The 26,360-nt window shown below is 37.2% G+C and overlaps 1 protein-coding gene across 5 annotated transcripts in view; it reads right to left on the bottom strand.

The window, feature by feature from the left end:
* Positions 1-335: 335 nt before the first annotated feature.
* The window catches only part of ERCC8 (ERCC excision repair 8, CSA ubiquitin ligase complex subunit), a 53,733-nt gene continuing 27,708 nt past the window's right edge, over positions 336-26,360 (bottom strand). For all 5 annotated transcript variants that reach the window (XM_025270498.2, XM_006046959.3, XM_025270497.2 and 2 more), the window contains 5 exons: positions 24,867-24,967; positions 23,104-23,228; positions 13,007-13,204; positions 6,987-7,070; positions 336-467 (listed from right to left, as the gene is read on the bottom strand). In XM_025270498.2, the coding sequence (XP_025126283.1) occupies positions 399-467; positions 6,987-7,070; positions 13,007-13,204; positions 23,104-23,228; positions 24,867-24,967 (577 nt within the window). In that variant the 3' untranslated portion in view covers positions 336-398. The remainder of the gene's footprint in view (positions 468-6,986; positions 7,071-13,006; positions 13,205-23,103; positions 23,229-24,866; positions 24,968-26,360) is intronic.

The raw sequence follows: 26,360 nt of genomic DNA, 5'->3' as shown, positions 1-26,360 counted from the left end.
AGTCCCTTGGACTGCAAGGAGATCCAACCAGTCCATCCTAAAAGAGATCAGTCCTGAATATTCATGGGAAGGACTGATGCTAAAGCTGAAACTCCAATACTTTGGCCACCTGATGTGAAGAGCTGACTCATTTGAAAAGACCCTGATGCTCTGGGAAAGATTGAGGGGAAGAAGAGAAGAGGACAACAGAGGATGAGATGGTTGGATGGCATCACCGACTCAATGGACATGAGTTTGAGTAAACTCCGGGAGTTGGTGAGGCGTGCTGCAGTCCATGGGGCTGCAAAGAGTCGGACACGATTGAGCAACTGAACAGAACTGAACTGGACAACTGAAAAGATAAAATAGTCCAGTTTTAAAAGTTTTGATAGAGACAAAAAGGGTACTAAGAACGATATTCATCCTTCCTCATCACTGCTGCTCCAGGCATCTTCAAATGCTGGATTTAACTGTGATCTGGTTGAAGTCTAAAAAAGGAAGCAAAAAAGAAAGATTCAATTATTCTACCTCATAATTTTAGGCTCACAATATAATTATGAAATCAGATAAAAAGCAACTAGATTATTTTGAAAGAAACTATGTAACTGTTCATTTAAAACCAAAAGTAACTTAGAAACACCCACATTCAATATAAAACAATGCAACTTCATTTTAAATAGATATATCAGACTTTATTCAAATTATGTTTCCCTCAAAGTAGTTACCTCATACACAGACACACACACACATGATGCTGCTACTATTATGAAGGCATTTTTTTTTTTTTTTATAACCCTTTGGAGTTACCAGGAGTACAGGGCACGCTCATATCCGTGTGGCTAAGACTGGACTCAGGTCTGCAGGCTGGCTTGACAGCCCAAAATATTAAAGTGAGCAATTTTTTACTGTTTTGATGGACTTGATTTTTATAAATAAGCAAAATTCATATACAGGGAATAAGGTGTTCATCAAATGGAGCAATACCCTTTTTGGTATGAAGTAGTGAGGTTTGTTTGTTATTATAGCTAGTAAAGTAGTGGAAAGAGACAGACAAAATGTGTTGGATTTGCTAACGTTTTGTCATTAGCACACAGGTTTCCCTGGGAGAATTCTTTGAAAGAGAATATGCATTAGATGGTGTTTCAAAAACAACAAAACAGCACAGTATTCTTACAACTTTAGAGCTATACCTAAATAAATGTAATCAGCAATAGAGGAATTTTAATTATTTGTAGTAGTTCAAATCAATTCACTTGTTTGGGGAATTTGTTTGAATGGCTACCCTCTTATTCTTAGGCAAATGATTCAGGGACTTTAAAATGATCTCTGTTGTCTTTGAGTACCTAGGTTTTATGAATCATGTGTGCTTCTTATTTTGCAGTTTTTATATTTGCTGTCAGTTTGCTCACATCCCAAATCCAATAACATATTAGTACTTAGACTATTCTTAAATTATTTTAGAAGTATTACCTTTTACAACATACACCAATATTTTATGTTAAGGGTAACCCTTACTGCATATTTGAGAATGTTCATTTCCTTTTTGATGAACATGATGGCTTAGACTCTTAAGATTCAAACAATGATAACAGCAGAAAAAAGTAGGTGTTTCCAGTAAATTTCCCAAGTGTCAGCCAGGATAGTCAGAAAACAATATATTAATTTAGGTATTCTTTTTAGCTGTGAAAGCTATAGATCTGAGTCCTTTACTTAATCTTATAATGTTGGCCATTGTTACTTAGTTGTTCAAGCAAAATTCCATTATACCCTGTGTCCAGATCCAAAACTATTATCAAAGCTTAGCTAACTACTCACTTATTTCTAGTAGCAGTCCACTGATATGCAAGAGTAGCATACTGAAGTCTGTTCGTTTATGCTTTCAACCAAGCTTTTACTGAAATTCCTACCTTTCTGGGTTTATGATTTAACTACCAAGTTAGGTTATTTAGTGACAGTTTATTTAAAGACTCATTGTCCTCTGGGGTGAGGTGATTATTTTTCCCTACTCTATCTCTAAAAGCCTTTAACTCTGCATTAGATGTCTACCAAAAATATCCTTAGGTAGATAAGTCACACAAAGGCCATGTCTCCTAATTTCACTATGGAAAGTCAATATATAACCTATTAAACACTTAAATTTCATTTGAAGAATCAACAGAGAAGCAGAATTATATTTTAATGTAAATTATTGTTGCTATGATAGGCAAACAAAAGTGAAAACTAGAAATGTAGTTGCATATAAATTTTACTGTATTTATAGCAGTAAAGAAAAAATATGAATGTATTACAGTATTATTAGAAGTACATTTTATTGCTAAACATCACAAATAAAACATCTTATAATTGACAGCTGCAGTAAAAACATCACACATGATATAGTACTGTTTGAGACCTATGGATCAATTTAACTACCATCCATTACTTCAGTTTTCTCTACAACATCTCCTCCTAGTGGACATTCTTTCTATGCTTGAACATATCCATCTCTACTTAACCAGCCTGCCTGTTCTGCTGATAGCTGTGAAGGGAAATAAGAGTTAAAAGGGGATCTAGTTCAGGTCCATAGAATGCGAAGGAAGAATGAAAACAATTTTAACATCTTCCACACATATATCTTACTAAATTTGATAAATTCAAAATTTTTTTACTGGTAATTAGTGGACAGTCTTTAAAGGTAGAACATAGGGTTGTCTGAATATAGAAAATAATTACACATCTTTATCACTGTTGTTTATTCTGACTCTTTTGCAACCCCACGGACTGTAGCCTGCCATGCTCCTCTGTCCATGGGATTTCCAAGACAAGGATACTGAAGTTGAGTTGCCATTTCCTTCTCCAGGGGATCTTCCCAACCCAGGAATGGCACTGGCGTCTCCTGCACTGCCAGGCAGATTCTTTACCACAGAGTTACCAGGAAAGACCCCAAGATAATACATCTAAATAAAACAGTTACATACTATGTAACAGTCAAAATAAAGTAAGATTCTTGATGAGAGGTCAGATTTAGATTGTAACATAGTCACTCTAGATCTCAGGCAGAAAAAAGTGATTAGGAGTTGTATAGGCTTGCCTTGAGTGTGACCAGATTTTAGGAAAAGTGGGCAAAAGGAAGGCAGATCCCTCAGAAAAATAAAACAAACTTCCCCGCAAAAAAAAAAAAAAAAAAAGCAACCTGTCAATTAAATAATAGGATTTATGCTTAAAGATCATAAAACTTGTTTCTATTGCCTAATGCCCTTCAGGTTTTTATGGTAGAAATAAATCCTCCTCTATAGGTTGCGTATCAGGAGAAACAATCCTAAGGGATTCTGTCTTGGTTGATGGAGAAGTATATCTCATCTCAAAAGTCGATCTGAGGTACCATCTCATGCCGGTCAGAATGGCTGCTATCTAAAAATCTACAAACAATAAAGCTGGAGAGGGTGTGGAGAAAAGGGAACCCTCTTACAGTGTTGGTGGGAATGCAAACTAGTACAGTCACTACAGAGAACAGTGTGGAGATTCCTTAAAAAACTGGAACTAGAACTGCTACATGACCCAGCAATCCCACTGCTGGGCATACACACCAAGGAAACCAGAATTGAAAGAGACATGTGTACCCCAATGTTCATCACAGCACTGTTTATAATAGCCAGGACATGGAAGCAACCTAGATGTTCATCGACACACGAATGGATAAGAAAGCTGTGGTACATATACACAATGGAATATTACTCAGCCATTAAAAAGAATACATTTGAATCAGTTCTAATGAGGTGGATGAAACTGGAGCCTATTATACAGAGTGAAGTAAGTCAGAAAGAAAAACACCAATACAGTATACTAACACATATATATGGAATTTAGAAAGATGGTAATGATAACCCTATATACGAGACAGCAAAAGAGACACAGATGTATAGAACAGTTTTTTGGACCCTGTGGGAGAAGGCGAGAAGGCGAGGGTGGGATGATCGGGGAGAATAGCACTGAAACATGTATATTATCATATATGAAACAGATCGCCAGTCCAGGTTTGATGCATGAGATGGTGCTCAGGGCTGGTGCACTGGGATGACCCAGAGGGATGCGATTGGCAGGGAATGGGAGGCGGATTCAGGATGGGGAACACATGTACACCCCTGGCTGATTCATGTGAATGTATGGCAAAAACCACAATATTGTAAAGTAATTAGCCTCCAACTAAAATACAGAAATATAAAAAAAAAAAAAAAGGCGATCTGAAAGGTAACCCAAGAACAATTTTACTTCAATGATTCTGATGTTTGAAGATATTATAAACTTGCCCTAGATCATTAACGAATGGCAGAACTGGAATTCAAACCCAATTACCAGTATTACTATTATTTAGTTTACCTGACCCTAAAGACAGGTGAGTGTGTAAATGTACATATGTGTGTGTTTTGTGTTAAGTTGCCTCTCTGAGGAACTGTAGCAGTCATTCATTTGAGAGGGGAGATGAAAATACTTCTAAATATCAGTTAAACAGTAAGTATACATGTAAGGCTGGAGAAGGAAATGGCAAGCCACTCCAATATTCTTGCCTGGAGAATCCCATGGACAGAGGAGCCTGGTGGGCTGCTGTCTATGGGGTTGCACAGAGTCGGACACGACTGAGGCGACTTAGCAGCAGCAGCATACATGTAAGGAAGAGGGTCTGGTATACACAGACTGCTCTACTGAGATCTGCATCATGATCATATTCATGTTCTACCTACATTCACAGGAATCTTCAAAAGTTTTGTGGAAATAATCTTAGCATTTATCATCTTATAAAGAGAATGGTGCTTATCTTAAAGCACATACATGCTGCTGCTGCTGCCGCCAAGTCGCTTCAGTCATGTCCGACTCTGTGTGACCCCATGGACTGTAGCTTACCAGGATCCTCTGCCCACAGGATTTTCCAGGCAAGAACACTGGCGTGGGTTGCCACTGCCTTCTCTAAAAGCATATACATAGTGCATTTTAAAAGGTAAATATAAAACCTAACTTGTTTTTTGTGTATACCTATTTGATTTATACTTGTTCAGCTTAATTGCCTATATACAAAAATTCTTCCACATGGGGAAGAATCAAACTATCACCATAACTATATACTAAGGAAATAAACCATCAGAGTCACATACTATCTTTATAAAATAAACAATTTCAGTTTTCTTATAATATCTTTTTTTCATACACAGGTCAAAGATGATTTACTTTTATTTTTATAGTTTATATTTGGTGAATGATTGTTAAACATTCTAATGTGGCCTAGTGTTATAAGTTAGTTTTAATGTATACAATAATTCCCCAATAGCAGGACACAGTAATTAACATTTTAAGCTTTTTATTAAAAAAAAATTCAGTTTTTAAAGCAGCTGTACACTAAAACTACTCAAAGTCATACTAAACCAAATTAGACACATATCTATAAAATTTCACCTTTAGATAGCTTGACATGAAAATAAAAAAATTAAGAGGCTACTACCTAAGACCAGAGATCATGTCTTATTCATCTTTGTTTTCCCACAACATTTTTCAGGTTCTTTATTCACAGTGTCATATTTACACTAATTTATCTGGTAAAAGTGCAAATTGATAAAATTTGACAGTGTGAATAAAGGACCTTAAAAATGTCATACAAGATAACTCAAGTCCCAAGAAGTCATGGCATTTCCCTGGTGATCCACTGGTTAAGACTCCATGCTTCCACTGTAGGAAGTGTGGGTTTGATCCCTGGTTCCAAACAGGAAAAGGAGTACGTCAAAGCTGTATACTGTCACCCTGATTATTTAACTTGTATGCAGAATACATCATGAGAAACACTGGGCTGGAGGAAGAACAAGCTGGAATCAAGACTGCCGGGAGAAATATCAATAACCTCAGATATGCAGATGACACCACCCTCATGGCAGAAAGCAAAGAAGAACTAAAGAGCCTTTTGATGAAAGTGAAAGAGGAGAGTGAAAAAGTTGGCTTAAAGCTCAACATTCAGAAAACGAAGATCATGGCATCCGGTTCCATTACTTCATGGCAAACGGATGGGAAAACAGTGGAAACAGTGTCAGACTTTATTTTTCTGGGCTCCAAAATCACTGCAGATGGTGATTGCAGCCATGAAAGTAAAAGATGCTTACTCCTTGGAAGAAAAGTTATGACCAACCTAGATAGCATATTCAAAAGCAAAGACATTACTTTGCCAAAAAAGGTCCGTCTAGTCAAGGCTATGGTTTTTCTAGTGGTCATGTATGGATGTGAGTTGGACTATAGAGAAAGCTGAGCACCGAAGAATTGATGCTTTTGAACTGTGGTGTTGGAGAAGACTCTTGAGAGTCCTTTGGACTGCAAGGAGATCCAACCAGTCCATTCTAAAGGAAATCAGTTCTGAATATTCATGGGAAAGACTGATGCTAAAGCTAAAACTCTAATACTTTGGCCACCTGATGCGAAGAGTTGACTCATTGGAAAAGACCCTGATGCTGGGAGGAACTGGGGGCAGGAGAAGAAAGGGACGACAGAGGATGAGATGGCTGGATGGCATCACTGACTTGATGGACATGAGTTTGAGTAAACTCCGGGAGTTAGTGATGGACAGGGAGGCCTGGAGTGCTGCGATTCATGGGGTTGCAAAGAATCGGACACGACTGAGCGACTGAACTAACTAACTAAGAATGACAGAAAGCTATATTATGAAAGACAATTTTTACAAATAGTTATTAATGACATGGAAAAAGTCTAAGAAGGATGCTAAGTTGTATGTTCAAGCATGATATTAACTATGTTAAAAATATGCACAGGATAAAACAAGAATGAAATAAATAAAAATGTTAAAATTGATAAACTTCAGAAATTTATTTCATTCTCAATATTTTTTTGAATTTTCCTAATGTATTATACAGGTAAGTTATTTAAACAATCAGAAAATAGCAAGAAATGCTTTAAAAGCCTCTCCCATTTAAAGTAAATTAGTAAAAAATTTTTTATGATTTAGAAGTCACTGTACAACTTGTATAAATAATATTTACCTCATCATCATCATCAGGAACTGATTCACATAAGGATGGTACCCAAGCAAGAATATTGCAGTCTCTGCTACCACTGTAAAGTTCCTATAACACAGAAAACAAAGATGTGGTTGTGGGTCAGCTGAAAGCTGATGCCAATTTGAAATGAACAATTTTTTTAAATGACTAATTCTTAGGTTAGATTAGATGAAATCTATTTCTATTCCCCAAAGACACTGGATTGATGCCCTTTTCTGTTTGTTTAAGAAATAGTAAAACTTTGTTTTGTATTTTAAAATAGCATTAGGATATGTTAGAATTTGCTTACATGGTTAAAATTCACAAAAACCATTGCCATAGGTTTTTTTTTTTTTTTAAATCAATTGTATCCATATATTTCAAGTGTCAGAGAATAAAAAAATGGTTGCGTCAATAACTGAACTTTAATAAAGGCTTTCAATGAAGAAACCATACGTTGTTGTTCAGTTGCTAAGTTGTGTCTGACTCTCTGTGACCTCATGGATGGTAGCACACCAGGGTCCTCTGTCCTCCACTATCTCTCAGAATTTGCTCAAATTCATGTCCATTGCGTTGGTGATGCTATCTAACCACTGCATCCTCTACTGCCCTCTTCTTTAGCTTTCAATCTTTCCCAGCATCAGGATCTTTTCCAGTTAGTCGGCTCTTGCATCAGGAGGCCAAAGTATTGGAACTTCAGCATCAGTCCTTCCAGTGAATATTCAGGGTTGATTTCCTTTAGGATTGACTGGTTTGATCTCCTTGCAGACCAAGGGACTCTCAAGAGTCTTCTTCAGCACCACAATTTGAAAGCATCAATTTTTCAATGCTCACCATTTTTTTATGGTCCAACTCTCACATCCATACATGACTACTGGAAAAACCATAGCTTTGACTATAAGAACCTTTGTGGGCAAAATGATGTCTCTCCCTTTTAATATGCTGTCTAGGTTTGTCATAGCTTTTCTTCCAAGGAGCAAGTGTCTTTTAATTTCATGGCTTTAATTTTAATTTGTCACTATCTGCAGTGATTTGAGAGTCTAGGAAAAGAAAATCTGATACTGCTTCCACTTTTCCCCCTTTTATTTGCCATGAAGTGATGAAGTGGATGCCATGATCGTAGTTTTTTTGAATGCTGAGTTTTAGGCCAGCTTTATTCACTCTCCTCTTTCACTCTCATCAAGAGGCTCTTTAGTTCTTCACTTTTTGCCACTAGAATGGTATTATCTGCATAATTGAGGCTGTTGATATTTCTCCCAGCAATCTTGATTCCAGCTTGAGATTCATCTAGCCTGGCATTTCACATGATGTACTCTGCATTTGGGCTTCTCTGGTGGCTCAGATTGTAAAGTGTCTGCCCACAATGCGGGACACCTGGGTTTGATGCCTGGGTCAGGAAGATCCCAGGGAGAAGGAAATGGTAACCCACTCTAGTACTCTTGCCTGGAAAACCCCATGGATGGAGAAACCTTGTAGGCTATAGTCCATGGGGTCGCAAAGAGTTGGACACGACTGAGCGATTTCACTTCTACTCTGTATATAAGTTAAATAAGCAAGGTGACAATATACAGTCTCGTCGTACTCTTTTCCCACTTTGGAATGAGTCAGTTGTTCCATGTCTGGTTCTAACTGTTGTTTCTTTACCTTCATACAAGTTTCTCAGGAGACAGGTAAAATGGTTTGGTACTCTCATCTCTGTAAGAATTCTCCACATTTTGTTGTGATCCATACAGTCAAAGGTTTTAGCATAGTCAATGAAGCTGAAGTAGATGTATTTTTGGAACTCCCTTGCTTTCTCCATGATCCAACGAATGTTTGCAATTTGATCTCTGTTCCTCTGTCTTTTCTAAACCCAGCTTGTACATCTGGAAGTTCCTGGTTCACGTACTGCTGGAGCCATTAGCTTGAAGGATTTTGAACATAACTTTGCTAGTAAGTGAAATGAGTGCTTTAAACATTCTTTGTCATTGCCCTTCTTCAGGATTGGAATGAAAACTGAACTTTTCCAGATCTGTGTTCACTGCTGAGTTTTCCAAATTTTCTGACACATTGAGTGCAGCACTTTAACAGCATCATCTTTTAGGATTTTAAATAGCTCAGCTTAATTCCATGACCTCCACTAACTTTGTTGGTAGTAATGCTTCCTAAAGCCCACTCAACTTCACACTCCAAGATGTCCAACCCTAGGTGAGTGACCACACAACTGTGGTTATCCAGGTCATTAACACCTTTTTTGTATAGTTCTTCTGTGTATTCTTGCCACCTCTTCTTAGTCTGTTCTGCTTCCGTTAGGTCCTTACCATTTCTGTCCTTTATCGTGCCCATCCTTGCATGAAATGTTCTCTTGACATCTTCAACTTTCTTGAAAAGATCTCTAGTCTTACACATTCTATTGTTTTCCTCTATTTTTTTGCACTGTTCATTTAAGAAAGCCTTCCCATCTCTGCATTCTGTTGGATGTATTTTTTCATTTTTCCCTTGCCTTTTGCTTTTCTTCTTTCCTCAGCTATTTGTAAAGCCTCCTCAGGTAACTACTTTGCAGAAACCATAAGAGTTTCTAGCTAAAATAGGCCAGGAATTTAAAAAAAAGTTTTATTTAGCTCAAAACTGCCTAACTAGCTGCTGAAGAGCATTAAGATTCATATGCCATGCTTGTTGAGAAGCTTATTTTATAAGCTGGGGCTGATGCAGTCAATGGCAATGTCTTTATGGATATGGTGTCTGTACATGCTGAACAATATTCATTCTTCTTCTGACAAAACTTCAGAAATATGTTATATTGGCTAGTACTGAAAATATTTCTGTGGGGCAGTGAAATAGATACTCTCACATACAGAGGGTATAAACTGATATAATCCTTTCAGAGACTGAAATGTCTGTATGTGTCAGAAGTTTTTGTATACATTTCTAAGAAGTCATGCTAAAGACACGTATGAAATTCAAGGTTATTATCACCAATATTATATTTATAATAAAACAATAATTTTCCAAATATTATTGTCCAGGGTTATGATTTATATATAAATCTATGCTGCATTAATATGATATATTATATAGCCACTAAATTTGTTTTTGAAGAATATTTAATGACACTGGAAAATATTCATATTGTCAAGAGAAAGGAGCAGGATATAAACCAAATACAGAGTGAAAAGAAAATAACGGGATATAAAACACTAGGTCAATTTTTTAAAAAGCTACTAAGCAAAGAATAAGGGCTAAAAAGAAAAGTCAGCAAAATGTTAAAACTCTGACTGTTTACTTTTCTCACAAATGTATTTCTATACAAATATTTCTAACACTACAACTTTCTTCCTGATCTGGTATTAAATTATTTAGTTTTATTTTTATTCATCTCAAAAGCGATTTGAGGCATAGTAAAATCAGTATTTTTCTTAAAAAAAATAAAAGTAAAGGTTCTTGGTAAACAGAAAATAAGATTATGAAGTAACTTACAGGAAATATAGATGTAAAGAAAATAAAGTAAATTATGCAAGGAGATCCAATCAGTCCATTATAAAGGAGATTGGTCCTGGTTATTCTTTGGAAGGAATGATGCTAAAGCTGAAACTCCAGTACTTTGGCCACCTCATGCGAAGAGTTGACTCATTGGAAAAGACTCTGATGCTGGGAGGGATTGGGGGCAGGAGAAGGGGACAACAGAGGATGAGATGGCTGGATGGCATCACTGACTCGATGGACGTGAGTTTGAATGAACTCAGGGAGTTGGTGATGGACAGGGAGGTCTGGCGTGCTGCGATTCATGGGGTCGCAAAGAGTCGGACACGACTGAGCGACTGAACTGAACTGACACATTATCAAATTTCCTAAATGGAACAAAATTCTACAGACTGTACTGTTTAAAATTTAGAATGTATGCTTACTGTGGATGGTGCAAAGATATTTTCATATGCCCAGTGCTGTAGAGCAATTTAGTTCCTGAGAAGACAAGATTATATATTCAAGATAAACTAAGGTCAGGTAACCTTGTTTTCTCATGATTAAATGAAGGTGCTGTATCTTTGCCAGGAATATCACATACACTTGGGCAATTTGACTAAGCTGATGCATGCCAGTCTTAGTCAAGGTAAAATTATTTTATCTTTGTAGTTAATATTTTGTAGGGTGCAACTTTGAGACTATGTAATATCCATTCCTCATCAGACTTTCAAGTTATTAGGTTAATTACTAGTAGCAGAATGGATTCAGGAATCCCTATTCTAGTCAATAGAAAATAATCAACTATTATCATTATTTATTTTGATGTTGGATATATCTTCAAATTTTTATATTTATAGCAGAATTACTATAAATATCAATTTTATTTTCCAATAGTGAGTTTTTGTGTAATATATAATTGGTAAAAGGGTTCTGCTGCTAAATGGATGCAAAAGCACTACTCTTTTACTTTTATAATTTAGATTTATAATTATCTTCCTTTTCAGAAATCATAATAGATGGAATGGGATAAGAGCTGGAAGCTTTCTGATATAATGAAGTAATTAAAATCTTTCTTAGTACATAGCACATACAGAAATGATATTTGTCAAGAGGCAACTGGCCTCAGCTTTCTGGCTAGACCTGGTCCAGTGATTTCAGGGACTGAGAGGAATCAATTATCTTTACTTACTTTTAATCTGTACTAATCCATTCTTCACTCACTTTCAGTCCAATCTTCCTAGCAGGAACATCTGCTAGGAAGCTCTGATATGGTGAAAAGCAATAGCTGGTAGTCAGAATACTTGAATTAAAATCTTGGCTTTGTCTCTAGTGACTCTGAAGGAGAAAAGTACTGTATTCTATAAATTTCTTTGAATGGATAATCACCCTCTGTCAATCTACTTGCAGATTTGAGGCAGGTTATATCACCCCCTCGTTGCCTTATTACTATTTTCCCAGAAGCAACGCTAAAAATAGTCAATAAGTAGTACATCAGGCAGAGAAGGAAACGGCACCCCACTCCAGTACTCCTGCCTGGAAAATCCCACGGACAGAGGAGCCTGGTAGGCTGCAGTCCATGGGGTGGCTGAGGATCGGACACGACTGAGCGACTTCACTTTCACTTTTCACTTTCATGCACTGGAGAAGGAAATGGCAACCCACTCCAGTGTTCTTGCCTGGAGAATCCCAGGGACGGGGGAGTCTGGTGGGCCGCCGTCTATGGGGTCGCACAGGGTCGGACACGACTGAAGTGACTTAGCAGCAGTAGCAGTACATCAGGACACTGGCCAATCAGAAGAGATATTGGACATAGAGTAGAAGCAGGGTTTTAAAGGTCCCTCTTAGTTACTAGGTTGAAGTGAGGTCTAGGAGGCTCTAGGAAATAAGGTGAAGCTGGAGGTCATGTAAGGGGCTTAGTACAAAAGCTATGTAACAAACTAAAGGATACGTGTTTGAGTATTTTAATAATGAATACTGCCATATAGATGCGTGCTAGGTGAAAACTAGCCCTGTATATCTTACTTCACAGTGTCAGACACAGATTAAGTAATGTCTATTAATGAGTGACTGAATAGGTGATAAAGTCCCTCCAAGCAATAACTCATGGACGGAGGAGCCCGGTAGGCTACAGTCCATGGGGTCACGAAGAGTTGGACACAACTGAGCGACTTCACTTTCACGCACTGGAGAAGGAAATGGTACTCCAGTATTCGTGCCTGGAGAATGCCAGGGACAGAGGAGCCTGGTGGGCTGCTGTCTATGGGGTCACACAGAGTCGGATATGACCGAAGCCACTTAGCAGCAGCAGCAATAACCCATAATTTTCATTCTTTCAGTATTTAATTTTTATAAGTCTCATTTTCCTCATCTACAATGCAGGGAAAAATCCCAACAATCTCGCTACACTTAAGAATCAGTTAAAGGAGCATATGAGATAACCTATGCAAAAGTTCTATGGAGAAAACACTCTGCTCCATTGGTGAGACTAAAGAGAAAGATTAAGATGTTAAAAAAACAAAACCCATAGGTTTTGGCAAGCTAGCTACCCAAACATTTTAAATTCCCTTAAGTATCATTCTTACCTGGAAATTAGACTGAAATACACAGCAGTCAACACTTTTATAGTGTCCCTTAAGCATAGTTATCTGTTCTCCAGAGTAAATTGTATAAACAGCAATGGTGCTACCATATGGTACAAAAACAAATTCTGAACTGCAGCCAGAGGAGACAGTGAATTTCAATCCTTTTCTACTATCATTATATACTTTTCCATAGTTGACCTGCAGGATGTAAAAGCATAAAGTTACTTAAATATGAATTAACAAGACAATAAAGACAACTATTTACTTAAAATATTATACTATAGAAACAGCTCCAATAAGTCTAAAGAAAATGATCAGTGTCCTAATAGAAACAAGGACCAATGACATACATGTACATTTTGCATACAAGGGAAGTACAAATAGTAAAATGATCCACAAAAACAAATGTTCACATTTCAACCTTGATAGAAATAAAAATGCAAATTAAGGTAACCTTGAAAAATCATTTTAGATCATTTAGCAAAAATTTTAATAAACCATTAAGACACTCAATATTAGTACAAGTGAGGTAAATATGTAGATGGCACTGTAATTTGGTCTTCCCTTCTAAAAGGCCAAATGGTTTATTATGCAACAAAATATAAAGTATACCTTAATATTGACACATATGTATATAAAAATACATTTTTGGAGAGAGAATAACTTTCTTTTTATACGTATATAAAATACATATAACATAAAATTTATATATAAATATAATGTAACAAAATTTAAATATATAGTATAAAGAAAAAATACATATAACATAAAATTTGCCATCGTAACTATATTTAAATATACAGTTCAGTGACATTAGGGCTTTCCAGGTGGCTTAGTGGTAAAGAATCCATCTGCCAATGTAGGAAACGCAAGAGATGTGGGTTTGATCCCTGGGTCAGAGAGATCCCCTGGAGGAGGAAAGGACAACCCACTCCAGTATTCTTCCCAGGATAATCTCATGGACAGAGGAGCCTGGTGGGCTACTGTCCCTGGGGTCACAAAAAGTCCTACATGACTGACACACATCAGTGACATAAGCATATTTACACTGCTGGGCAACCAGCACTACCATCCATTTTCTATCTTGCAAAACTGAAATTCTATACCCATTAAACAACAAAGATATTCTTACTCCTTGACCTAGTAACTACTACTGGGAATTCATCTTAGGCTAATAAATTAAACAGCAAAAAGGTATATGCCCAGAGGAGTTCAATGTGGCCTTATCTAGAATGGCAGAGTAATTGAGAACAGATGTAGATTCCTAAGAGTATTATATTAATTCTAGCTTATACAGCAGTTAAAAATTATAAGTTTGAAATTATGTAGAAAATAGAAATAAAAGTATAAAAAGAAAAGAACACGAATAGTATATATACTCTTAATTTCAGCTTTATATAAAAAATTATATATTTGCAAGAAACTAATAATTCTGCACCTGTACACCAAGGTTGCAAGCCCAACAACATCAGCATCACCTGCACAATTAGAAACAGAATTCCAGACCCCATCCCAACCTACTGAACTACAATCTTCATTTTTAACAAGATCCCTAGATGATCTCTAAGTCCATCAAAGTCTGAGAAGCTTTGGGCTAAAGATATTGACAGGTTTACTTTCTGTTGATAATTTAGATAAGCAGCTTAAGGTAAGTATAAAACCAGTATCTAATGATCTGAGAATTGTGAGTGAGATCACCAAAATCTCCCTTTACTATGGCTAATACTGGAGTTTAAACAGTGAGTGATTTTCCCTTTTTTCTTTTTCTAAAGGTTGGGTGGGAGTGGTGTATGTGCGTGCGTGCGTGTGTGTGTGTGTGTGTGTGTGTGTGTATTTGTGCACATGTGTATGTGTGAGGCTCAAAAGGATATGCAATGGTAATTATGGATACTACACTTGGCTTACACACCATTGAGATTTACATGTGACAGAAATGAGCACACGTATTCAGCAATCCCACTGAAGGAGCGGTATAGTGAAATGTTAAAACGTTTAAACTTAAAAATCAGTAGATTTGGGTTTCTGAAACCAACTCCACCCCCCTACCTTTTTGCTGCCTCTTATGAGTAATGAATGACTTAACTTCTGAGTTTCATTCTTCTAATATATTAAAAGGAAATAAAATTGTTTACCAGAGATTGTGAAAAATAAAAAGAAATAATGCATAAGAGAAAACCTAGGATACAAAAGTATTCAGTGAGTCCCTAGATTTATTCATTCTTATATATTTAAAAGTATAACATTTCCCCACTTGTGTATTTTGATCCTTCATGTACAACAATTTGTAGAATAACATCAGGGTGGGAGGATGGTGAAAAAACACAACTAGCAAAAAAAGAAAAATCTCAACTAGCAATTTTCTGTTCCTCCTAGAAAAATTATGAACTGCTAGACTGTAATGGTCTTTTTCATACATCAGAACACCTACCTACAAAACTTATGTTCTTTGCATTATACCACATTCCATCCCAAATGTGAACTGGAAAGTGTTCAATGAGATATAAATACTGAACTAGCTCTCTAACTTCTGTCTGTGGTTTTAGGTGCTCCCCCTGCAATCCATTTTGCAACTTACCGTTCTATTAATCTTGGTAACTCACTGTTGTGATCAAATCACCTTTGGGCTCTAAACTATCAATACCTTTTCAATGTCTATGGAATGAAGTTCTAATAACAGATTAAGGGAAGGAGAGATCTACCATTTACTAAGTGCTTAGTGTCACACACTGTGCTAGGTGATTATCTAAGTGCCCCATTTTATGACTATAAGTATGTACCATAGAAAGCAGTGTGACAAATATCATACTATATATTATTATGAAAGTAAGTGAAGAAGAACTAAAGAGCCTCTTGATGAAAGTGAAAGAGGAGAGTAGAAAAGCTGGCTTAAAGCTCAACATTCAGAAAATGAAGATCATGGAATCTGGTCCCAACGCTTCATGGAAAATAGACAGGGAAACAGAGGAAACAGTGGCTGACTTTATTTTTTGGAGCTCCAAAATCACTGCAGATGGTGATTGCAGCCATGAAATTAAAAGACGCTTACTCCCTGGAAGGAAAGTTATGACCAACCTAGACAGCATATACAAAAGCAGAGACATTACTTTGCCAACAAAGGTCCGTCTAGTCAAGGCTATGGTTTTTCCAGTGGTCATGTATGGATGTGAGAGTTGGACTGTGAAGAAAGCTGAGCACCGAAGAATTGATGCTTTTGAACTGTGGTGTTGGAGAAGACTCTTGAGAGTCCTTTGGACTGCAAGGAGATCTAACGAGTCCATCCTAAAGGAGATCAGTCCTGGGTGTTCATTGGAAGGACTGATGCTGAAGCTGAAACTGCAATACTTTGGCCACCTGATGGGAAGAGGTGACTCATCTGAAAAGACCCTGATGCTGGGAAAGATTGAGGGCAGGAGGAGAAGGGGACGACAGAGGATGAGATGGTTGGATGGAATCACCGACTCAATGGACATGAGTTTGGGTAGGTTCCGGGAGTTGGTGACGGACAGGGAGGCCTGATGTGCTGCGGCTCATGAGGTCACAAAGAGTTGGACACGACTGAGCAACTGAACTGAACTGAACTGAATAACAGGCTACTTTTGGTTATGATGTCTTCAAGTAGTATGTACAGGCTTTGAAAAGATTTTGATGCGGAGGAAAATTTCATAGATGTTGGATAGGATGATGGCAAATACAATTCCTTATCTTATGAATTCCTTTTATTGTCCCAGAAATATATACATCTTGTCACTGCGTAAACACCTACAGTGATGCACAGACTCCATCATAAGACAGCTCATTTCACTGTCAAACAACTATCAGCATAATTTATGACAGGTGAGGAAGAACCACTGGAGAAGAAAATAGCAAACCATTCCAGTAATCCTGCCTGGAGAATTCCATGGACAGAGGAGCCTGACAGGCTCCTACTCATAAAGAGTTGGACATGACTGAGAAAATTACACTTTCATTTTTCAACATTTACTGAATGTTAACATTTGCTATAAGTATCAGACAATGTGTACTAAATATTTTACATGTATTATTTCATGTAATATGCAAAACAATACTATGAGACAGGCAGCATTATTAAACAAAAAGAAAACACTTAGAAAGGTTAAGTATTTCAACCAAGGTCTCTTGGCTAGTAAATGACAGAATCAGAAACTAATCTAGGTTACAGTAATTAAAAAGTACAGTACTACACTGTTGTAAATTATTTTTCTTTCATTCCACTAAATGATGATCACAATCTACTGTAATACTAGTGAGCACTAGGTACTGTGGAATCATGTAAGCTGAACTAGAGGAGTTAAAGAGAAGTTGTGCCTGAGATGAATTTTGAAAGCTGAGAAGCAGCTAGCACAGAAGAGGAGAGTATTCTAAAGCAAAGGCAGCAGTCTATGCAGCAGAATGGAAGGGTGAGAAAGCCTGGCATATTTAAGACCTCTAAGTAACTCAATAGGACTAAGGGCAGGGAAAAAATGGGGAAGTGGCAAGATATGACGATATAAAGCTGGTGAGTCAGAAGAGCCAGCTTACGAAGGCCTTTTGGACAGTAGGCAAAAACATTGTTTTAATGACCTGAAAGTGTACTGACGAAACACTGAAAGACTTTCACTGGGAGATGAATTTGGGAAAAGTTAGAAGGACTTAGAGTACTGAAAGAGAGCAATCCTGAGGGTCCAGAGTAAGGCTGGAAGGGAAGACAACTATGAAAAAAAAGAAGAAATAATTAACAGGACCTGTAATTTGACTTAATTAGGAAGGTGGGATTTAGGAAAGGAAGAATAAACGACAGACTCCCAGTTTCTAGACATTGGTAACTGGGTGAATGATAACATCAGTAACTAAAACAGTAAACACCAGAACAGCTATTTTAAACTTTTGTTGTTGTGCCAAAAGCTATCTATCTCTCTGTGAATTTTGACTGTGGGTACATGTTCTGTACTCCAAGACAATGGTCTCCTTGCAGAGTGCAGCTAGCACCTCAAGGAGTCTATAAGATGATCCATTATGGTGTGAGAGGAAAATGTGAGAATTTCTGTTTCAACTAAAAAAAATAAGAAAATAAGCCTTAATAAAATATATAGATTCACAACACTAGGTGTATATAAATTATAAATAATTATATATACATCGGAAGCATGTATTTACACATTTTTCTCAAAATAGTAAGGGTACTACTCAGCTGGCAGCACCCTACAATGAAGACGGTTATCATTTATGATATGCCTATTACTCAGCAGGTTATGGTCCAACTCTTTACCTACTTCCATTCTGCCCTTACAATGACTGTTTAGGTACATAATAATCCAAAATCACTGCAGATGGTGATTGCAGCCATGAAATTTTGATGCTTACTCCTTGGAAGGAAAGTTATGATCAACCTAGACAACATATTCAAAAGCAAAGACATTACTTTGCCAACAAAGGTCTGTTTAGTCAAGGCTATGGTTTTTCCAGTGGTCATGTATGGATGTGAGAGTTGGACTATGAAGAAAGCTGAGTGCCAGAGACTGATGCTTTTGAACTGTGGTGTTGGAGAAGACTCTTGAGAGTCCTTTGGACTGCAAGGAGATCCAACCAGTCCATCCTAAAGGAGATCAGTCCTGGGTGTTCATTGGAAGGACTGACGCTGAAGCTGAAACTCCAATACTTCAGCCACCTGATGCAAAGAGTTGACTCATTGGAAAAGACCCTGATGCTGGGAGGGATTGGGGGCAGGAGGAGAAGGGGATGACAGAGGATGAGATGGCTGGAGGGCATCACCGACTTGATGGACATGAGTTTGGATAAACTCCAGGATTTGGTGACAGACAGGGAGGCCTGGCGTGTTGTGATTCATGGAGTTGCAGAGTCGGACACGACTGAGCGACTGAATTGAATCCTGATTTACAAGATGGAGACATTGAAACTGACCATCAGATCAGATCAGATCAGATCAATCGCTCAGTCGTGTCCGACTCTTTGCGACCCCATGAATTGCAGCACGCCAGGCCTCCCTGTCCATCACCAACTCCCGGAGTTCACTCAGACTCAAGTCCATCGAGTCAGCGATGCCATCCAGGCATCTCATCCTCTGTCATCCCCTTCTCCTCTTGCCCCCAATCCCTCCCAGCATCAGAGTCTTTGCCAATGAGTCAACTCTTCGCATGAGGTGGCCAAAGTACTGGAGTTTCAGCTTTAGCATCATTCCTTCCAAAGAAATCCCAGGGCTGATCTCTTTTAGAATGGACTGGTTGGATCTCCTTGCAGTCCAAGGGACTCTCAAGAGTCTTCTCCAACACCACAGTTCAAAAGCATCAATTCTTCGCGCTCAGCCTTCTTCACAGTCCAACTCTCACATCCACACATGACCACAGGAAAAACCATAGCCTTGACTAGACGAACCTTTGTTGGCAAAGTAATGTCTCTGCTTTTGAATATGCTATCTAGGTTGGTCATAACTTTCCTTCCAAGGAGTAAGCGTTTTTTAATTTCATGGCTGCAGTCACCATCTGCAGTGATTTTGGAGCCCAGAAAAATAAAGTCTGACACTGTTTCCACTGTTTCCCCATCTATTTCCCATGAAGTGATGGGACCGGATGCCATGATCTTCGTTTTCTGAATGTTGAGCTTTAAGCCAACTTTTAAACTGACCATAGTCCTTCATAAACTCACATTAAATAAATTGCCTAATATCTCCAAGTTACTAAATGGCAAGACTGGAATTTATTTACTATTCTGTCTGACAGCCCATTAAATGTTTAAAGACAGTGTTTTCCCTGAGAATTACTTTTCTGGGACCAGTGTCTCAATTCTTTTAAGTGTCTTTGTAGGTGAGTTTCTGGGCCACTGTAGTATTTTTACATGAATGGCTTTTTGTTTGATCAAGTCCTTTTTAAAATGTATTATCCATTATAATGGCTTCTCTGGTGGCTCAGACAGTAAAGAATCCACCTGCAATGCAAGAGACCTGGGTTTAATCTCTGGTTTGGAAAGATCCTCTGGAGAAGGGAATGACTACTCAATCCAGTATTCTTGCCTGGACAATTTCATGAACAGAGGAGCCTGGTGGGCTACAGTCCATGGGGAAACAAAGAGTTGGACATGACTGAGCAACTAACATACATCCATCATAAACACACTATTCAAAATACGGACTTCTAGCAAAAATCCATAGAGTATGAGTATCACCTTCAAGAAGGAGAGAAAAATGGAATAAAATCACATTAACAATTTATGTATATACTCAATACCATTTATCTCTATCACATTCACCTTTGATGCACATGTCAACTTACTTTTCCAAAGTGACACTGTCACTTCTCCACTCAAAAGCCTTGAGCAGCTTTCCATTTCACCCACAAAAAAAGCCAAAGCCCTTATAAAGGGCTACAAGCCATAAGCTCTGGTATACTGTTCCTTCTGTTCCTCATCTCCTATTACTCTCACCTTTGCTTACTCTAGTCTAACACAAGAGCCACATACATGCTCCTTGGATATCCCAAGCATGCTTCTGCCTCAAGGTCTTCGTCCTTTCTTCCTCCTGGAATGCTCTCGCTCCCAGAAGCTGGATGTGACTCACCCCTTCATTTTCTTGAGGTCAAATGTCATCTTTTGAGTGAGACCTAGCTTGACTGCCCTATATAAAACATCAACTCCAACTTACCAATATTTTCTATGTTCCTTTTCTTGCTTTGCTTTTCTTCATAGAACTTGCTGTGCTGTGCTGAGCTGCTCAGTCATGTCAGACTCTTTGCAACCCCATGGACTGTAGCCTGCCAGACTCCTCTGTCCACGGGAATTCTCCAGGCAAGAATACTGGAGTGGGTTGCCATGACCTCCTCCAGGGGATCTTCCTAACCCAGGGATTGAACCCAGGTCTCCTGCATTGTAGGCGGACTCTTTACCATCCAAGCCACCAGGGAGGCCCCTTCATAGCACTTATCGCATATAATATATATTTTACCAATCCATCCATCCATCCATTGCTTGAATGATGGATGTCTTTCTTTTTCTCCCTGGAAGGTAAGCTCCACAAGGATAGAACTTTTCTATGTTTGTCTACTGCTGTATAGTACTGCCTGGCATATAGGAAGTACTCAGTAAATACTTATTAACCAAATGAATACAACGAGAAAAGGAAGGAATGACCTAATTAGGGACATGTACAATATAATGAACAAGAGAGGCTAAATGAGGCCTCATAATGCCTGTATTTTTAGCCTGGGACACGATGGAGAAACATTTCATAAAGAATAAGAGGGATTAACAAACTCTAAAGTAATCTAGCACAAACAATTCTGACTTTAAAGTTAGTTTTTAATAATAAAAGTAATACATAGAATATCTAAGAGAGAATTAGCTAGAATGGATAAAAGAAAGGAATATGATTTAACATTAGTATGAACCTTAAGGTAGTTAATAAATGCTTCAAGGGGTATGGGTATAATCAGCATTATGGTAACAGGGGAATCTAGAGTCACACTGTTGTTTTCTAGCTATGTAAACTCAGGCAAGTTACCTAATTTTATGTATTATTTTACTCACGTGTAAAATAGATATTATAATAAGAAGAACCTTCAGAGTGTTGATGTGGTCATTAAATAAGACCATATGTAGCCTGGCCTATACAGTAAAAGATAATTTTTATTAGCATAGTAACTAGGATAAAAGTGCTTGATAAATATTAGCTGTTAGTATTATCACCAAATTAAAAGCTTTTGGAAGCCTACTCTGAAAGTTACTAAGAGGTACATCTGGTAAGGACCATAACATAAAATTTTTTAAAAGTACTAAAAATTAATTATCACATAAGAATTCAGCACTTTCATGGAAAGGCTGTGGAGAAAAGGGGAACCACACTGTTGGTGAGAATGTACATGGGTGCAGCCACAATGGAAAACAGTATGGCTGTTCCTTAACAAACTGAAAACAGAGTTATCATATGATCCAGTAACCCCACTCCTAGACATATATCTGGAAAAGAAGAAAATGCTAATTCAGAAAGATACACGGACCCCAATATTCACAGCTTAACTATTTATAGTAAGACACAGAAGCAAACTAAATGTCCACTGACAGATGAATGGATAAAGAACATGTGAGATATATACACACCCACACACACACTAGAATATTACTCAGCCATAAAAAAAAATGCCATTTGCAGCAACAAGGATGAACCTAGAGATTATCATACTAAGTGAAGTGAGTCAAAGATAAATGTTATATGCTATCATTTACATGTGGGTTCTAAAAAATTATACAGATAAACTTATTTACAAAACAGAAACAGACCCACAGACACAGAAAACAAAGTCATGGTTACCAAAGAGAGGGTGAGGTGGGGTGGGGTGGGGCAGAAATATTAGAGGTATGGGATTAATAGATATTACTGTTGTTGTTAATAGATTAATAGATACACACCACCATATATAGAACATATAAATAAAAAGGATTTACTATATAGCACAGGGTACTATATACAATATCTTATAATAACCTATAAAGGAAAAGAATTGAAAAAATAGATATATACAGATATATACATATGTTTAAGTGAATCACTTTGCTGTACACCTGAAACTAACACAAAATTGAAATAAACTACACTTCAATTAAAAAAAAAGAATATAGCACTTTTAGAACACATCTACTTCAGTATTAAAAGTGGTATACATTTTGCTATTATAACATTCATTTTGGATTTTGCTTACAAGTCAGATACAGTACAAAATTTGACTATTTAACTATATAGCTTTAATTTATATCAGTTGTTCTCAATCTTTTATTCTTCTTCAACATACTTGAGACATGGCACATTCCCATTATGCACAGTGGCTCAGTAGAGCAGTGATTCTCCACTGCTAATCACTCTAATCACTGCTTAGTGATTCTCCACTAAGTGAGGAGAGTGGAGTGGGGGTAAGGTGGAGTGGATTATGTGGAGTTGAGAATTATGCGGAATTTCACTAATGGAAAAATATAAAATGAAAGCTATGATTCAGAGGCAAGAAACAAAGTTAAATCTACAGAAAAATACCAAGTGTATGTCACAGATCCATTTCTTTAATGTATATCCAAAAGGTTCAAAGTACTTAAAAAGGTCTTACCAGTGTATTTTCTCCATTGGAACTATTCCAGAGCCTCATTCGATTATCTGTGCCAACAGTGAGTAGGTGAAGACCATCACTTGTAAAACATAAGCCGTTAACCTTTCCATTATGAGCAGTGTTTGCTGCAATGAAAAACACAATTCAGATTATCTCTTTTTATAAATTCAACACAGGTAATGCTTGATGACATAGTTATTAAATATATTAAAGACATTAAGGACATAATGTCCTTTAAACACAGTAAAGGACAACTATCTGAACTACTTAAAATACGTAAGCTGACTATATTTAAAATTATTTAAATATATACATATGTTTAAGTGAATCACTTTGCTGTACACCTGAAACTAACACAAAATTGAAATAAACTACATTTCAATTTAAAAAAAGAATCCTTTCGATTATTTGAATATGATAAGCTATACAATTAGAACCATAATAATAGAGGAAAATAGGAAAACCAAATGGAAAAAATGTTGCCAAATAAAATTTTTCTTCAGGAAGTAAGCTATGCTATTCAGTTCAGTTCAGTCGCTCAGTTGTGTCCGACTCTTTGCGACCCCATGAACTGCAGCACGCCAGGCCTCCGTGTCCATCACCAACTCCCAGAGTTCACTCAAACTCACGTCCATCGAGTCGGTGATGCCATCCAGACATCTCATTCTCTGTCAACCCCTTTTCCTCCTGCCCCCAAACCCTCCCAGCATCAGAGTCTTTTCCAATGAGTCAACTCTTAATTAAATACAGAAACAGTAAAAATTTTAATTAAATACCTTTTAAACTTCTTATATATTAATACTCTATTTTCAATCTAAAAATCACTTCATGGACTACTACTAAGTCGCTTCAGTCGCGTCCGACTCTGTGCGACCCCACAGAGCCCACCAGGCTCCCCCGTCCCTGGGATTCTCTAGGCAAGAACACTGGAGTGGGCTGCCATTTCCTTTTCCAATGCATGAAAGTGAAAAGTGAAAGTGAAGTCGCTCAGTTGTGTCCGACTCTTAGCGACCCCATGGACTGCAGCCTACCAGGCTCCTCTGTCCATGGGATTTTCCAGGCAAGAGTACTGGAGTGGATTGCCATTGCCTTCTCCATCATGGATTAGTAAAAATCAATAATACCAATATTTCCTTCTTAAAGATAACTGTTCCAGTCTCAATCAAAAGTGATATTACTTTCAAAATGAACAGGTTTAAGAAACCATAATCTTCAATAGTCTGATTAACTTAATTTAAAAGATTATTAAAACAAACATAGGTTTTAAATAGTTCATCTGAATGTATTTCTGGTCCAAATTTAATTCTAAATCAGAATTTTAATCTACATAGAAATTACACTCTATTGTAAAAATGCAATTGAATTACTTTGTCTCCTAGACTGCAGTGCACTCAAATTTCATACAACCACAAATTTTATTGTGACAAACTTGCCACAAAATGTTACCATTCCTTTAATTTATTATAACTTCCTAAATGGTACTGAATTTGCATTATTAGTTGGCCTCATGTGAGCAAAAAAAAAGTTTCTACCAATACATTAAAAAATTCAGGAACAGAAGGAATGACATACTTGTATTTTGAAGAAAGACAACCATAATTAGTTGATGTAAATTTAGAAATTGATTCATTGTGAATGCCTTTTTTAAAAAATATAAAATCTATAGTTTGTCAACATCTGTTTATTATCTGGTTTCAATTCAAATTTTTCTATATAAAAATATTGTCAATGTCATATTCGTATATTAATGCAGTTTTCATTACCTGATTCAGCTGCTTGCGACTTTTTCCCATTATGCTGATCAAGAGTTATCAAGCATCCTGATGCTCTCCTCACATCCCATAATTTTGCTCTACTGTCAGCACTGAGAGGAAATAAATGTTACATTGACATATAGCTAGGATAAGGACTCTACTCCTCACCCACGTTTCCTGTATTATTGGCATACACAATCTCAGTATATTGGCACAAATGCATTTGTATATTTGGGTGGCTATACTTTTGCCTTTCCAGCAAATATCCAATAGTCAACAGAAGCACAAAGAAGTGAAAAAAACAGAAAAAAAAGTTATCTTTTTTAAATCACAAGGGATTCTGTTGCTCTTTCTGTTGTTTTTAATGACATGAGCATCCTTCTCTCCAAAGACAAGATAGGCTAAGAGCTTTTTTCCTTGGTAAGCTTGCTGCTAAATCCCCATATCCTTTATACTGTTTGTTACTCAAATGTTTACAGAATCATGCAGTGAACTAATTTCACTTTGCTTAAATTTGGTAGGAATGGTTTTTCTTTTTATATAAAAAAAAAACTGACAATAAGGTGAATAATAAGGACAATATATTTTTATTTGATTTCCTGTACTCAAATCAATCTTTGCCAAAACAAAGGAAATACATTTAATGTCTCCTAGAATTAGAGAGTTATTTGCATTTTACTTCAAGTGAAAATAAAAAGGTAAAACCATGATCATAAATCAATTTCAGCTTCTAAACTACTCCTAAGGAAAACATAAATCAGTTCAAGTATGCTATCATATCCTCACAAAGCCCTTAATAATATTTTAACCCATTGGGTTTATCTAGGCCATTTTAATCAAAAAGAGCATTACACTGTATTTTATAAGCCTATTTCTCATTTAAAAATCTTTTAAAATGTATATATACAGGGTTTATCTCTTTCTATAATTTTGATTCTTTTCACAGATCACAAGCAAACCTAGCCAACTGGAATGGCTGACAAAAAGTTAGTGTTTCCCATTCTCAATTTGTTTTTTTTTCTTTTCAATAGGGGAATAGGTCTGCAATGGTATGAGTCTGAAGACATAAGTCTCTTCTGAAACATAAGATTTGGACATATCTGACTCCTAACATTGACTACCAGGTCCATTCCAGAACTGATTCGAATTCCTAGGGTACTCTGAGAATTGAAAGCCTCTAAATTTCCCTCTTGATTTGAGGAAAACCAAATTAGAAAAGAACAATGTAAATCCACTCTAGCATGGAACACAACCAACGCCTAGCTCCTCACCTTCACAACTCTTTAGCAACCTCTTGTGGCTACATTGGGGCTTCCTTGGTGGCTCAGATGGTAAATAAACTGCCTGCAATGCAGATCAGGGTTCTATCCCTGGGTCGGGAAGATCCCCTGGAGAAGGGAATGGCATCCCACTCCAGTATTCTTCCCTGGAGAATTTAATTCCATAGATAGATAGAGGATTCCATGGCTACAGTCCATGGGATCGCAAAGTCAGACATGACTG

Source organism: Bubalus bubalis, chromosome 19, assembly GCF_019923935.1.
Source record: "Bubalus bubalis isolate 160015118507 breed Murrah chromosome 19, NDDB_SH_1, whole genome shotgun sequence".
NCBI classification, from domain to species: domain Eukaryota; kingdom Metazoa; phylum Chordata; class Mammalia; order Artiodactyla; family Bovidae; genus Bubalus; species Bubalus bubalis.
This window is presented reverse-complemented; position numbering and strand designations above follow the sequence as displayed.